Source organism: Aspergillus bombycis (genome assembly GCF_001792695.1).
Source record: "Aspergillus bombycis strain NRRL26010 chromosome Unknown contig00152, whole genome shotgun sequence".
Taxonomy (NCBI): Eukaryota; Fungi; Ascomycota; class Eurotiomycetes; order Eurotiales; family Aspergillaceae; genus Aspergillus; species Aspergillus bombycis.
In genome coordinates this window covers 37,120-51,481 of record NW_019170154.1, presented here as the reverse complement: position 1 = coordinate 51,481, position 14,362 = coordinate 37,120, and the positions used below count along the sequence as shown (strand labels likewise).

The 14,362-nt window shown below is 49.0% G+C and overlaps 4 protein-coding genes across 4 annotated transcripts; 2 read left to right on the top strand and 2 right to left on the bottom strand.

The window, feature by feature from the left end:
• Positions 1-12: 12 nt before the first annotated feature.
• On the top strand, positions 13-2,200 carry ABOM_011221 (putative serine-rich protein; the record flags this gene model as incomplete). Its single annotated transcript, XM_022538349.1, has 3 exons — positions 13-1,849; positions 1,915-2,111; positions 2,162-2,200. The coding sequence occupies 3 exons, from the start codon at positions 13-15 to the stop codon at positions 2,198-2,200; spliced, it is 2,073 nt and encodes a 690-aa protein (XP_022383964.1).
• Positions 2,201-3,195: 995 nt separating this feature from the next.
• Positions 3,196-5,041, bottom strand: ABOM_011220 (lysophospholipid acyltransferase; the record flags this gene model as incomplete). The annotated part of the gene is made up of 4 exons (XM_022538348.1): positions 3,196-3,665; positions 3,719-4,837; positions 4,902-4,946; positions 5,020-5,041. 4 exons carry the CDS (start codon positions 5,039-5,041, stop codon positions 3,196-3,198), a joined length of 1,656 nt encoding a protein of 551 aa, XP_022383965.1.
• Positions 5,042-5,455: 414 nt separating this feature from the next.
• ABOM_011219 (vacuolar protein sorting-associated protein 45) lies at positions 5,456-8,933 on the top strand (the record flags this gene model as incomplete). Its single annotated transcript, XM_022538347.1, has 7 exons — positions 5,456-5,575; positions 5,639-6,060; positions 6,106-6,664; positions 6,724-7,358; positions 7,505-7,553; positions 7,965-8,283; positions 8,368-8,933. 7 exons carry the CDS (start codon positions 5,456-5,458, stop codon positions 8,931-8,933), a joined length of 2,670 nt encoding a protein of 889 aa, XP_022383982.1.
• A 671-nt stretch (positions 8,934-9,604) lies between these two features.
• On the bottom strand, positions 9,605-14,234 carry ABOM_011218 (TRAPPII-specific subunit TRS120; the record flags this gene model as incomplete). Its single annotated transcript, XM_022538346.1, has 3 exons — positions 9,605-12,904; positions 12,984-13,981; positions 14,069-14,234. 3 exons carry the CDS (start codon positions 14,232-14,234, stop codon positions 9,605-9,607), a joined length of 4,464 nt encoding a protein of 1,487 aa, XP_022383981.1.
• Between the last annotated feature and the right edge of the window lie 128 nt (positions 14,235-14,362).

The window sequence follows — 14,362 nt, the reverse complement described above, 5'->3', positions numbered from 1 at the left end:
CACCCCAACAACATGCGCTCAACTGGATCTTCAAATACCTCGTCGCCCGGACGGAGGGCTCTTCATGAGCGCACTTCTTCTCAAACGAACGAGGTTTCACCGCCACAGTCCCTACGAGCTGTTAGCGACAAGCACAATGACCAGGAAGACGAATGCGATGTTTACACGGCAACTCCGTATCCGACCAAACCAGAACACATCCTCTTGCCACGACCAGGGAAAGGTCAAGAGTTCATCCCGGATTCTAGGTTCCACATCGAGGAGATGCCGAGTGAATCCAGTGCGACACTGTCAACAGAAATCAGCCAGATTCTAGATAGCAGTTTGATTGAGCAATCTACTGGTGATCCATGGGACTTATCTTCAACCTTCGACGCTGCAAACACTCCACCTCAGGTATGGGAAGATGATCCTGCCTCCAGCAAGCCCTCTCTTCCAGAACATGGCCCTGCAGAGCATAGAGAAGTCGATCTCAAGTCGGATGTTTCGTACTCGGATGAGGAACCAAATACGCTACCTGGAGCTGCTCCAACAATCAAGACCGTAATTTCCGACACGTCATCTCAACTGCCACACCCTGCAAATGCCGCATCAAGCAATTCTAGTCCCAATGTAGTACCTATTGGGCCGTCATCCAGTCCGAATTTTATTGCGCTTGACAGTTCAAGTTTGAATTTTGTCCCAATTGGCGCATCCTCCAACCCAGACAGTGGTTCTCGGTCAAACTCGCTTTCCTCTCTGAATTCACTGGGAACTGTGATCAGGTATATAGGAGCCGCTCCCTGGACCCATGGCTCATCTTCCGAACAGTCAAGCTCACGATCTTACTCCTTTCGTTCAAATCCGCCCTATCAAGGGCCTTCAGCGCGCTCAAATTCCACCCGTGCACGTGAACGGAGTCACTCTCGGTCTGTTACTTCTTCCTCTCGCAGCGATCCATCCTCAGATATTCAAGCGATTGTGGATAGCGGCGTATTTCTGCAATATCCAACCATCCATGCGCCTTCGTCGGCGAGCTCAAGGGTAGACGTCTCGCACTCTGGTGACTCACTGGACCACATCCAGCACGAGACCACGGCGGACGGTGCATCGGAACACTTTAAATCGCACTTATCTACAGTTACATCCCGATGGTCTGCTGAGTATGATTCGAGATCAGCTTCTCCGGCCGATCGTGCCGAGAACACACCAGAGCCATCTAGGCCTACTGCGGCGCTTGTCCGTCAGAGACCGACGTCTTCTTCAGTGTGGCTAATCAATAGTACGGACGGGGATGAATACTTAGACGATGTCTCCAGTCTTCCAGTCCGTCCTACAAACCCAGCGGTACCGAGTAGCCACTCATCCGGATCGAGACAGAGCAGTGTTCGCAGTACAAAGCGACCAGGTACTAGCTCGAGTTTGACCTTCAACGTGCTGCCTACTTGGGCCAAAATGTATTATGGTCCGCCGGTGAGCTCTGCACATTCTTTGGTGGAAGGTAGTCGTCCATCCTCAGCACGTCCGACAACACCCAACTCCAACCCCATCCATCGTTTAACGACCGCCGTTACTCGCCCGAGGACCCGTACCAACGAAACGGGACAAAGCATACGATGGATGAGCAAACCTGACCCACGCGATCCTCGGAGCCATTGGGTGAAGGGCCCTGAGGTTGCAGAGAGACCCGGACACTTCCGCCATCAATTGCGACACAGCTGGTCCCCGCATTTGTACCCTGATAGACGTAATGTTCGCCCGAGGGGGAGTGCATGGGGGGCTCCGTCTATGGATTCCCGAACAGAGCCTTTTCTCGGACGCAGAAACATTCAAGTATGGTCTTTTTGCCTGGGGTTCATATTCCCACTTGGTATGTGCCTATTTGTACCCGAACTTGGAAAACGCAGCTTTAGTGCTTACCTGTTTTTGCTTCAGCCTGGCTCATAGCAGCCTTTCTTCCTTTGCCCCTTAAACCGGAAATGATCTTGCAGGAAGACACTGAACCCGGACGTGAAAAGACACTCCAAATGCGAGTGCTTGACCTTGAACAGAAGCGGTACGAAAACGCTCGGTGGTGGAGGAATCTTAATCGATGGATGAATCCTCTGGGATTGGTGATCATTACAATCATCGTGGGTGTTCTTTCGTGTGTGCCAATCACTGTTGCTAATATTCTTTGCAGATCGCCCTGGCTGTTGTGGGAACGAAGGTGGGCTTCTAGTGTCCATCAACGCTCTGCAACCTGTCTTTCGGCCTTGTTCGCAGGTCATGCTGGTTGCTATTTTTTTCTTCTTTTTCTTCTTCTCCTTTCCTAACTTCATTTTCTTTTTGACCTTTTTCGACTGGATCGGACTACGATCTTCATCATTGCTTCCTGGGAGTCGGTTTCTTCAACTCTACCTTACCTCTCGATGCCTCATTTCCGCCTTTGATACCCTCGCCGCTTCCTTAACCTTTCTACTTCGCTTTGGCTGCTTGCACTTGCCCGGTTATACTACTCGACACGACTGCACGACGTGATGCGCATAATGCTTGTTTCTCATTTTCTTTCAACCTTATTCTATGAGTTGTTTGTGTTCGCTTTCGGAAGACTTCCCAGATAGCAGTAGGTTGAAGGGAAGCCCATGTTTGGAGCACGCAGCGCTGGGTTAATTGGGATTTTACGACAGATTATGGATATATGTCCTGTTTGTTATATAAACATTTGTATACTCCCTTCTTCCATCATGTATTCATGTATACATGTCTTTATTATGAATTCGAGACCAGAAAATTTACACATCAAACCAACCATGTTTACGAGTATACGCGGAGACATGCGCAACCTTCCTTTCACTGACTATTTGATAGGTACTTGGAGTCGGAATATGCTGTATATATGGAGTTATATGCAGACATGTCCATGCTTCAACTCAACATGGCTCCAAAGTGAGTCAGAAATGGCGATAGCGCTAAAATGTAAGAATAAGATCTCGTATAAAAAACGCCATAAAAGGGGTAGGGTAGTCCCAAGTGGTGTCCAAAACGAATGAACACCCACCGCAAACGAACCGCATGAGTAACCAATTGTTTTGCCCGAACGATAGCAAGTCTATTCAATCATAAACTCATCTTATAACGACTGAATCTTCAACTGTTCGCTCGACATGACACAAGGACTCCATCCATCTGATTATCAATCAACTACCGTGAGAATGGCATTGCTAATTAATGCCTTCAGTCTAATTTATCTTCCACAGCAGCCTTCAATTCATCGCCCGTAGGCATATTGGCTAGGCTACCTCGTCTCTGTCTGGATTCAATCTCGGCTCTGATCTCTTGAACTGCGTCATCAAATTCCTGGATTGCATCGTTTGGTAGACCCAAAGTTGGTTGTCGTATGTTCTCCGTGCTGACCGCCCGGGGGACGTGGGGTTTATTGCGTGCTTTCAGCTTTTTGAGAAGTAATCCTTTGGCGGGACTGACAAAGAAAGCAAGGGATGCGATATTACCAACAATACCATAAAAATAGACGCTCCTCCAGACCTTGATCGAATCACCGAAAGATAGGAAGATGAAAGGCATGACGGCAAAGGACAAGGTGAGCTGGGTCACAACGTAGCTGGCAATATCATAGTATTTCTTGTAAGCAGTGGGCCGGCTGCCATCAGGGGTGAGGAAAAATGGCCGAACATGGCGCCGGAAATCTGTGAAAACTGATTAGAATGGAATTAATGCAATGGAGGCACGTGAGACATACTCTTAGCTACAGTTTGGATAAATGAACCCAAAACAAAGGTCAAATAATATCCAGGGTAGAATCCGTGCCAGAATGCACTGGTGACAAACGTAGCGAGACTGGCCCGGAAGCCAGGTTTCTTGCCCTTAGGAGTGACGCGTAAATAAACATAGTTTCGCAACCAATGGTTCGTGTTTTTGTTCCAGCTCCCCAAGTAGCCGTGGGAATTTTGAGCAGTTTCCAGGCTCCATGGATCGACATTCTCTAACCGGTTCCAAAACACTTTCCCAGACTTAGGATCGAAGCCATTGTATCCCATGCCAGATAGCACACAGGCACCTTCTGTGAGGTACCACACTCCGTAATACTTCAGTCGGGCCGTAAAGCCGAGCATGTGTAGGATCCATACCCGTCGAAGAAAGGAATACTGCATGAACGTCTGACTGAGGACCAATTCTTGGTTGTAGAACGACCCGAGCTGCAGGAATGCAAGAATCCACCCTAACCCAGCTAACGCCTTTTTGGCGGCAGGAGTTCCACTTCGAGGGATCTTGCGCTTCTTTCGAGTCGGAGGGACCTTGGAAGGGTCCGTACCCGGAGGCACGTCAAAGAGTGTGGTGTCGATCCACCGGCGATAGTCGATATATTCGAAAGACGGGCCAGCAAAAAGTGACGGAAAGAACAGCACATATCCTAGGTAGTCCAGAATACTGGGAAAGTCTTTGATCGCGGCGTACTTTTGAGGGTCTGAAAGCTGTTCCTGGGACAAACGGCCGTCATGAACATTCCAACAAAACGATGAAAGCTTCATGACGAGCACCATCTGGGCTCCGGTGATATCAGTTACATGCGCGTCATCTATGATTTGTCGATAGATGTGACTGATCGACATATGGCTCATCAAGAAAATGAACCCAATCCATGGCATCAGCGACCCATCAATATAATAGGCAATCGTGTAGATACCGGCCGCACTGTAGGCTAGCGTCCGGAGACCGTCCCAGAGGTCAAACAGGCCAACAAGATAAAATAATGAAACAGCAATTATGAATGCATTCTTCTTCCAAGGTTGTGCGTCTGGGACTCTTTTCAATAGCGCGGCCAGGGGGTAGGAGAGTAGGAATGACGCAATAAGCTTCACTAATGCGAGAGAGGGGACAGTTTAGCGATGCGGACGAGGTATGAAGCCATTGGAAGACCTTACGTTCATCAACGGAAGCTCCTGTGATATTGGCAGGATACTCGAAAACTAGAAGATAAGGCAGCATGTTAGTACTGTCCAATACTGAGCTTAAAGGACGTTAACTGGGGGAACAGCTCACCGACATCTACGTATGGTAGCATCGTGCAGCACGGGAAAGAGAAGTTGGGGGGGAAAAAAACGGGGGAGGAAGAATAGGGAGAAAGCTCTAGGTATGGTTTAGACGAGCATGGACGACATTGAGTAGACCCGATATTGAGAAGTTGTTGGGGAAGGGAAAAGGTTCATGAAAATGCCCTATGTCGAGAAACATCAACAGAAATCACATGCCATGAGAATAGGCGGAGAACGAAGACTCCAAACGTGTTTGGCGGGCCGCTTCTTATGAGATCCACCCCACCCCAACAAGAACAACTTAAGTGTTCACGCTTCCTCCGTACCTCATATCTTGTTTCTTATCGGAGATATTGAAGATTCATCCGTGACTAGCTAACTTTCGGCGCACTTGTCCCCAGTTGTGATCCTCTAACGCCTCCTCGGGGCGGTTTACCCTCACCATGGACGTCGTCGCGGCGGTTTCGGGGTATATCTCCAAGATGGTCACGGCAGGGGATCCTTCGACATCAGGCTCCTCAGCGTCGGCCAAGATGAAGATCTTGCTTTTGGATAGTGAGACGGTGGGGTTCCCCTTCTAGGTTACATGCTTATCAAGAGGCTGCGGTCTAATTTGCCATGGATAGGTCACTATTGTGTCGACAGCCATCACCCAATCCGCCTTGCTGAATCACGAAGTATACCTGATCGACCGACTAGATAATGCGGCTCGAGAGAGGATGCGGCATTTGCGCTGCCTCTGTTTTGTGCGCCCATCCCCCAGCTCCATCCAATTCTTGATCGACGAACTTCGTGAACCCAAGTACGGCGAATATTACATCTATCTCAGCAACATCATTCGCAAGTCGTCGCTTGAGCGCCTCGCCGAGGCGGACAGCCATGAAGTGGTGCGTACGGTGCAGGAACACTTTGCAGACTTCATCGTGATCAATCCGGATCTCTGTTCCTTAAATCTCGGCTTTCCTCAACAGCGGTTGTGGAGTCACTCTCCAGACCTGTGGAATGCAGATGCACTGCAGAGAGCCACGGATGGTATAATCTCTATCCTGTTAGCTTTGAAAAAGAATCCATTGATACGCTACGAGAAAAATAGTCTGCTGGCCAAAAAGCTGGCCACTGAAGTTCGGTATCAGTTGACTCAGGAAGAGCAATTGTTCAATTTTCGTAAGACCGATACGCCGCCAATTCTTCTAGTTCTAGACCGACGCGATGATCCTATTACACCTTTATTGACCCAGTGGACGTATCAAGCGATGGTTCATGAACTGATGGGTATTTACAACGGAAGGGTTGACCTTCGAGACGTGCCGGAAATCCGACCGGAGCTTCGAGAAATCGTCCTCTCTCAAGACCAAGATCCTTTCTTTAAGAAGAATATGTACCAAAACTTCGGCGATTTGGGTCAGAATATCAAAGAATACGTCGAACAGTATCAGGTGAAAACTAAGAATACAATGAATATCGAGTCGATTGCGGATATGAAGCGGTTCGTGGAGGATTATCCAGAGTTTCGCAAGCTTTCTGGAAACGTCAGTAAACATGTTACTCTGGTCGGGGAGCTCAGCCGGCGAGTCGGCGAGGAGGATCTCCTCGATGTCAGCGAATTGGAGCAAAGCTTGGCTTGCAACGAAAACCATGCTAGTGACCTCAAGGTATGTTGAGACTTGACCGCTAGGGATGGTTGTGGACTTGATGCTGACTGGTTGCGTAGAATCTACAGCGGATAATACAACTGCCATCTGTGCCGGCCGAAAATAAGATACGTCTAGTGGCACTATACGCCATTCGATACGAAAAACAACCGAATAATGCTCTGCCGATTCTGCTTGATTTACTGGTCACTGCGGGAAATGTGCCGTCGTACAAAGTGAATACCATTCCGAAACTACTTGCCTACCACCATTCTCTTCAAGCTCCTCCAGTTGCTGGGGGTTTCTCTGACCTGTTCGAATCGACTTCCTTTTTCTCTGGTGCTCGAGACCGTTTCAAAGGGCTGAAAGGTGTTGAGAATGTCTACACCCAACACTCACCACGCCTAGAGGCCACTCTTCAAAATCTGATCAAGGGCCGGTTAAAGGAGCTACAGTATCCTTTTCTCGAGAGTGGAGGGCACATCCGGGATAAACCCCAGGATATAATCATTTTTATGGTTGGTGGCGCGACTTATGAAGAAGCCAAGATGGTGGCTCAGGTGAATGCCAGCTCGCCTGGAGTACGAGTGGTTCTTGCTGGTACAAGCATACACAACAGCACGAGTTTCCTGGAGGAAATTGATGACGCTGTGAGCGGCTGGCCAGAGCCCGCTCCCTCTAGTGCCGCTGGACGGCTGCGGAGGGAGATTGCGCAGTAAGATACTACCAACTATACGACCCTGTTATTGCCTAATTGCCTGGTATCGGCGTTTTTATGCGGGGGCATTCTGATTGAATTTCGGTAGCATTTGCATGCTTGAGGGATGGAGAGATTTCAGGGGTGGTTTCAAAACGTCTTAGTGTAACTATATTCCACAAGAACATTGTCTACCTTGATCTGTGTATATATGTATAGATTATCGACCGAGGTTTTTAAATGCTGTATGAGGTTTGATTGATCAATACGACCTTGCCGAGACCCCGGATTTTCCCAATGCGGAGAAGAATTTAATGGAAACAAACTATTCTTCAAGCAACGCGCCTAACCGCAACGGACTTTTTCTTTTATTCTCTTTCCCTCCACCTCGCATCCTCTTGATGGAGTTTCATAATTCCTCCCCCAAACCCTTAAATGCATCATCACCGTCTGCAACCGGTGTACGGGAACCTAAGCTCCACCTACCCACCACCACTGATCCTCCGGGACCGCAGAACCCGCCGAAACCACTCGTATGGCTGGTATGACCCACGAGCTACTTCAAGCAGTGCCTGTCTCGAATCTCGACAACCCTGGCAGCTAACATGCCCGGTCTTACCCTAGATCTTCGGTGCGACAGGCCATATGGGCCGCTCCCTTGTCAAGACCGCATTGTCCCGCGATGACCTTGTCGCAGCTGTTGGGCGTACATTCGAGAACAGTCCAGAGTGCATGAAGAAGCTTGAAGAAGAGCACGATAACTGCCTGGGACTTCTGTGTGATGTCCGTGCTAGAGAGACCGTCAAACGAGTCATCGATCGCACAATCGAGCGCTTTGGCCGTATTGACATCATTGCCAACTGCGCCGGGTACGGTGTGATCGGGGCCTGCGAGGATCAAGACGAATATGACATCCGCGACCAATTCGAGACAAATTTTATGGGTACGCTGAACATGATTCAGCTATCCCTGCCGCATTTTCGTGAGAGGAGGTCCGGTCGGTATCTAATCTTCAGCTCAACATCAGGCGCCTTAGGCGTTCCTGGCTTAGGGCCGTACTGCGCATCAAAATACGCTGTCGAAGGATTGATGGAAAGCATGCTGTACGAAGTGGACAATTTTAACATTAAGACCACCCTCGTGGAGCCTGGACACATGCGCCGTGATGACATCGGCGATCTTGTGTCTGATACTGCGATGCTGGCAAGTCAGAATGACAACGACCTCGCGTCGCCGCTCCCCCTTTACGGTCATTTTTTTGTCAAGCCACCGAGCGAACCGTACAACACGCCCACTGCGCCGGCGGCACATGCAAAACGCATGCTAATGTGGCTGGGCGATAAGCAACCTGCCAGCGCCGTGAAAGCAGCCTATCTCGTTTGGGAATTGGGTCATTGCTCCTATCCGCCTCTCCGACTTATTCTAGGCACATATGCCGTGGAGAGTATTCGGGATAGACTAAAATGTATCATTGAAGAAATCGAGGATTGGAAATACCTAAGCTTTCCCCATGGTGACCAGCACCCTTCACCCGCCAAGGATAAAATGCCTACAAACGCACGAGAAAACGAATCGGGAGAGACGGCGACGTGATGAGAGTGCTTTGGTAAGCTCTAGACTTGTGCTAGTAGTTAGCTCTGCTGCTTCACGAGGAACCCCCCCTGGTTCTTATGAGTTATTATCTCGATATCTCACCTGATCGCAGCCGATGTGATGCTCAGTCGTTCAATAGGCGTGCTAGCTATATTCCGCGTAGCGTTTGACTATAGTGGCGATCCTAATACAAAAATACTGTGTCAATTCAGTCGCGACATGTTGCAGGGACGAGCTTCCTCTCAGCTGTCAAGGCTAGCTAGTTGTAACATCTCAGACCCGTTGGGATCTTATAACCGCAGGCCTCCGACCATAGCAAGTGGTTGGTTGACATTGGTGAATCTAGCCTACATGAAGTTTGACCTACTGTTTCAAATCTTGTGCAAGCAACAACATTTAGTAAGATAGTCTATCAATATAGGCGAAACAAGGGAGCAAATATCCATATACACAATTACATGAACTAGCCTACAATTCTGTCCTGGCAGCCCACTCGTAAGCCATCTAATTTGATATTTATACATAATCTATAGTTCAACTAAGACACTTCTCACTAACCGGCGATAGTGATCTCCGGCAAAACCTCGTCCCAACAGGCAGATCGACAGCCGATGTCGCTAGGTTTGTTTGCTGGATAGAAGATCGTCAAGCGATTCTATTCATCTCAGCAATTACCCATGAGCATTCATAACACAGGCTTCTTTAGCATGCCATATATGTCTTTTCTTGGCCACATCTATACCAAACGTATCCTTGATGGGCCCCTCGTCATCATGGAAAGACGCTTGGGCCTGGGGATGGGTATCTAATTCCGTGCCGGGTGAAGGTCTCAAGAAGCGCAATTCCTCCACAGACGCGCCGAATTCGTACTCTCCCCGACAAAGGATAGTTACACCGACGGTAGCAGTTGTGCTCTCCCCGCTATGTAGCAGAGGTAGCACTTGCTGTAGCATACCTGTCCATGCGAGACGCTTTGACAAATCAAGAGCAATACTGTTAGGTTGGTGACGAAGGCTTGGCTGGAGTCGGAGCAGAGGATGGATAGGCCTTGAGGATCGGTTGGAGATAGTGACTTTGAGACTAAGCATCTCGTCAATCTGGACCTTGTACTTTGACCGACCGATCTGCACAACACTGTCGCCGTGGGGGCTAACTATATCGGATGATGAGGGACTCAGGGCAAATGTTATATCAACGTCTTCAAGTCGGAAGGCGTCTGCCATCCGCGCACTGAAACGTAGGTTTCTCAGGTCAATCATTCCTTTCCGCCCCGCAGGACTCTCTTTCCAGAATCCGGATACTCTTTTGAGGAGCTCTTCTCGGTACCAAAATGCCTCACGCGATGCGGCTTCAGCGTCGAATGAAAGTTTATGGGCGCTTACAACGAACTGTCTCTTCACTCCAGTGTTTAGGGCTGGAATCGAAGCATGGGGGTTATCTAGATAGACACGAGGAAGAACGAGGACAAAACGCGATGTTTGCCCTGGTTGAAGTTCTCCAGAAACGATGTAGCGGCCATCTATCAACTCAGCTTCCTCTATCGACTGCTCAGATGGTTCGATGGGATGTGAATTAGCTTGCAGTGACACTGTTAGGGGACTCGGCCAAGCGTTGCGAAGATCAAGTAGAAGAAGGCAGTGATCAGAACCATATGTGCCTTGCCCAAGATGAGATAGCACAGGTGAAAACAGATCGTTACTTAGCGAACATGGAGAACCATCCGTCTCTGCCTTTGCGGTATACTCTGATTCCGCATCAGCCTCCCGACAGTTCCACCAGGCGAAGTCGCCACTAAAAGGTAATATATCACAACGAGCAATTTCTATGCTCGCATTGACCGTAACGGTGAGCGGGACAAATAGTTGCCGGGTATAGAACACATCAGGTAGTTCGCCGTGGGACTGCCTAACACACGAATAATCGATCTGTACTGTCGTATCTTGCAAGCCGGGCTTCCCAGTGACGTCCACAGTGAATATAGCACACTCACCAGGAGGTATTGAATGGTCACCTGGATTTTTGCCTTCACGCCGCCACCGCAAAGCGGGCTTCGACAGCTTGAGTTCAAGTTCGTACACTTCCACCGGCAGCAGATCTCTGTTGCTTAGAGCATTCTGGATTTGCCTCGTAGTAGAGTCCTGGAAAGTAAACAATATAAAATCCAGAGGGCAAGATGACGTGTTGCGCAATGTAATTTGAAAAGAACCAACTTCACCTTCCAAAACCATGAACGCGGATTGCGACAGGGACAGCGACTCGATCAGGAGGGACGGCTGATGGCCTATAACTTTGATCTCACATGATGATGTATCTGGGCCTTTCTTTGGAAGCTGCTTGCCGTCCCTCGAAGTGGTTGAACTCCAGGAAAGTGGCCGCTCCATCGAAGGCTGCTTAGCTGCTAAACCAGTTCGCTTAAATTTCCTTTCGGCTTCAGGTCTCCATAAATCCTTGAAAATGGGGAACCTCCGTTCTCTGCAGTGCCGGACTTTGACGAAACACCCTGTTATATTCACAACCCCTTCTTCTTGTGCTAATCCGAAAATTGTGACGTCTTGCAAGCTTAGGGGCCGAAGCACGATCCATTCTGCAGCGGCATCGAGAGGTGCACCTTCGCAGTCAAGACGGAGCTTTTCGATCTCCACTTCAAACTCATAAGGATTTTGGAGCGTAAGTTGAAAAGCGGCATGTTCACCAGCCACCATGAGTGACTCTGCTGTCTTGTTGCTTGGCTTGTGAAAGGGATTATATAAGAATGGGTCTTTTGATGATTTTTCACGTTCAGCTGTGACAACATCGAGCTCTGATTTAGACCGACGGACCGGGCTTCTGGAATCCGGAAGAGCCAGCAACTGGACACCCCGTACTAAGAAATCATCCCAGTACTCCGCTTCCAGCCCGGATGCACCCAGCTTATTTGCGGCCCCCACCGTTCGCTTAATGTTGTTTAACAGGCGGACCTGTTCGTCCTGTGGAAGATATGGAGGGGTGTGTAATGTTTCAGCAAGCATAAGGTCCCCCCTGATGGTCTGAAGCAACTCGACCGTGAAACGAAGGACGCCACCAAAATCAGGAAGTGCTTCACAAGAATTGATACAGGCCTTAAGGACATCAATCTTGAGGTTCAAGTCACCATACCTATCGAGAACGGCGTGCCGAAACGATCGTTCAACAATAGCAACAACTGAATCGTACTCAGGGAAGGACTCTGTACCGCTATCGTTTGTGGAGCGTCTCTTTTGCCACTCGGAAAAGGATGAAGGTTGAACGCCATATATTTCCCCTATTGTAGCGAGGAGGGAGCGCATGCTCTCTTCCATGTTCCCAGGTCCAACGTCCAGAGCATTGATATCAAAAGCTGTGTCGCTAAGGGAAGCTAAACCGGCAGCAGGATGAATTCCCACTTCTGCTGCACCGATCTTGCGAGCTTGAACCAGCGTTGGGACGAGTATTGACAGAAGTTCTCTCAGGATAAAGGCTTTCTTTCGTGGTAGGCCAAGCGTATCAAAGACAGAGACAACACCGATCATGATAGGTATTGCATCCGTCGGAGGCAGATCTGACCCGGGAGATAACGGCAGTGCACGGAGGAGGAAGTTTGCGATCTCGGACTTTCGGAGGATGACCAGGCCACGAGGGCGCTCCGGTCGGTGAAGAGGTTGTAGAGGTTCACCCATAACAATGTGTTTTAGGGCTATGTCATCTAATGCACCATCACGGATGCGAGCAGCTACCAACAGCCTACCTAAACGAATCACTGTTTCTGAGAAGATGAGTTGAGGCAAGGGCGCATTGGCTATATTAGCGGCACGATTGTAGAGATTGAGTATATTGTTCGAAAGGTCGGGTAAAAGGTTTGATAGATTCTGAAGAGAGATAATCCGGTTCCCAGGTGTGGATTGCCCCGGGGCTGATTCGAAATTATATGATGATTTTGAAGACTTATCGGCAACAGGATAACAAATGGGAGGAATCTATCGATCGAAGTTTTAGTAACAGTAACGTTCAATTGAGTATCGGGCGAGAGAGAGAGAGAGAGAGAGAGAAACGCACCTGAAAATCCATGCCTGCCCACGCAAACATTAGCAAGCAGAGTAGGATTGATTCAAGGGCTTTGGCATGCCAGACATAATCACTGCACGCTCTAGCGTTAGATGCAGCTTCAACGAGTTCCTTCAAGGCATCCGGCCACCTTCCGGCCTGAAGAAAGAGAGTTCCAATAACAACGCCTGCACGACCCTTGATCCGATTTTTAGTACGATCGGTAGCGCTCATACTACTCACAGACATCCGGTCACGGCTATGTTCTTTGGAACTCGGCAAGGAGTTGGGCTTTCCAATCGAGTTGGAGCGAGTGGATAGTTGGATAGATCGGGTTATCTCATCAAAAGTCGTTGGAGTTTCATGGTCACTTGGTAGGGGCGAGCCTTGGCTGGAACTGAGAGGAGTTTCAGGCGTTCCGCTGGGGTTAGATGGCATCTGCGCAGGCATGGTCATCCGGTGAAACAATCTGTCGGTGGGACGTGGGCGTATATCTGGGCCCCGATGTGGACCCCAGGATGAAGCCTTTGGGGACTCGATTGAAGGTATGCTCTGCATAGTCCTCGCAAATTCATCTAGCTCGGAAAGAAGCAGAGAGGTTATATCACATAACACAGTCTTCATCGTAGTAGCTTTAGAGGCCTCAGGCCGAGGAATCCATAAGATATCTTCTGGGCCGTTCAAAAGCTTGTTCACCTCTTCATAATCGAATATTAAGAGTTGATGTACCAAGGCTTTTGGGTTCCTCTCCCTCAGTAATTCTAGTTCCTGTCGAAGTTGATCCAGTCCAGCCGGAGTGGGAGATGCTTCACATTTGACCTTAACCGTTGACTCTCCACTATTCTGTTCATTGCCTCCATCTAATTCGAGCCCATCGGCTACGGCGATAACAACTAAGGGTTCTCGATGAACTTCAAAAGGGAACAACTCTAAATGCGACGTTGGAGGCACAGAGAAAGTAAGATCGTAGAGAATCATCCCTGTAGGAAATGCTAATGGGGAGAACATATCTATGAAGAGAATCAGTCAGTTACTGTAATACTTTCTATGTGAGTAGAATATAACAGCTACATCAAGAACAGAACAGCAGTGCCTACTTCGATTGGGTCGCGCATCAGGGCTAATGTCCCCAAGCCGGACGACATTTTCGGCCTGTAATCTTGCAGCGAAGCTCAAGAATCTTGACCGTTTAATCTTTCCAACGGGAAGAAGCAACGCCCTAAGGCGCGCGGGCGCAATGGGCGAAAGAGGGTCGACGCCCATAATGTCATTTGAAAGGATGCGGAGCGGAGGCAGTCGGCGGGATGCTCTGGACTGCTTCCAGAAGGCAGGTTGAACTTCCGGAAGTCATACGAGAAGAAAGCGATTAGTATTGAAAAAAAAAAGAAGAT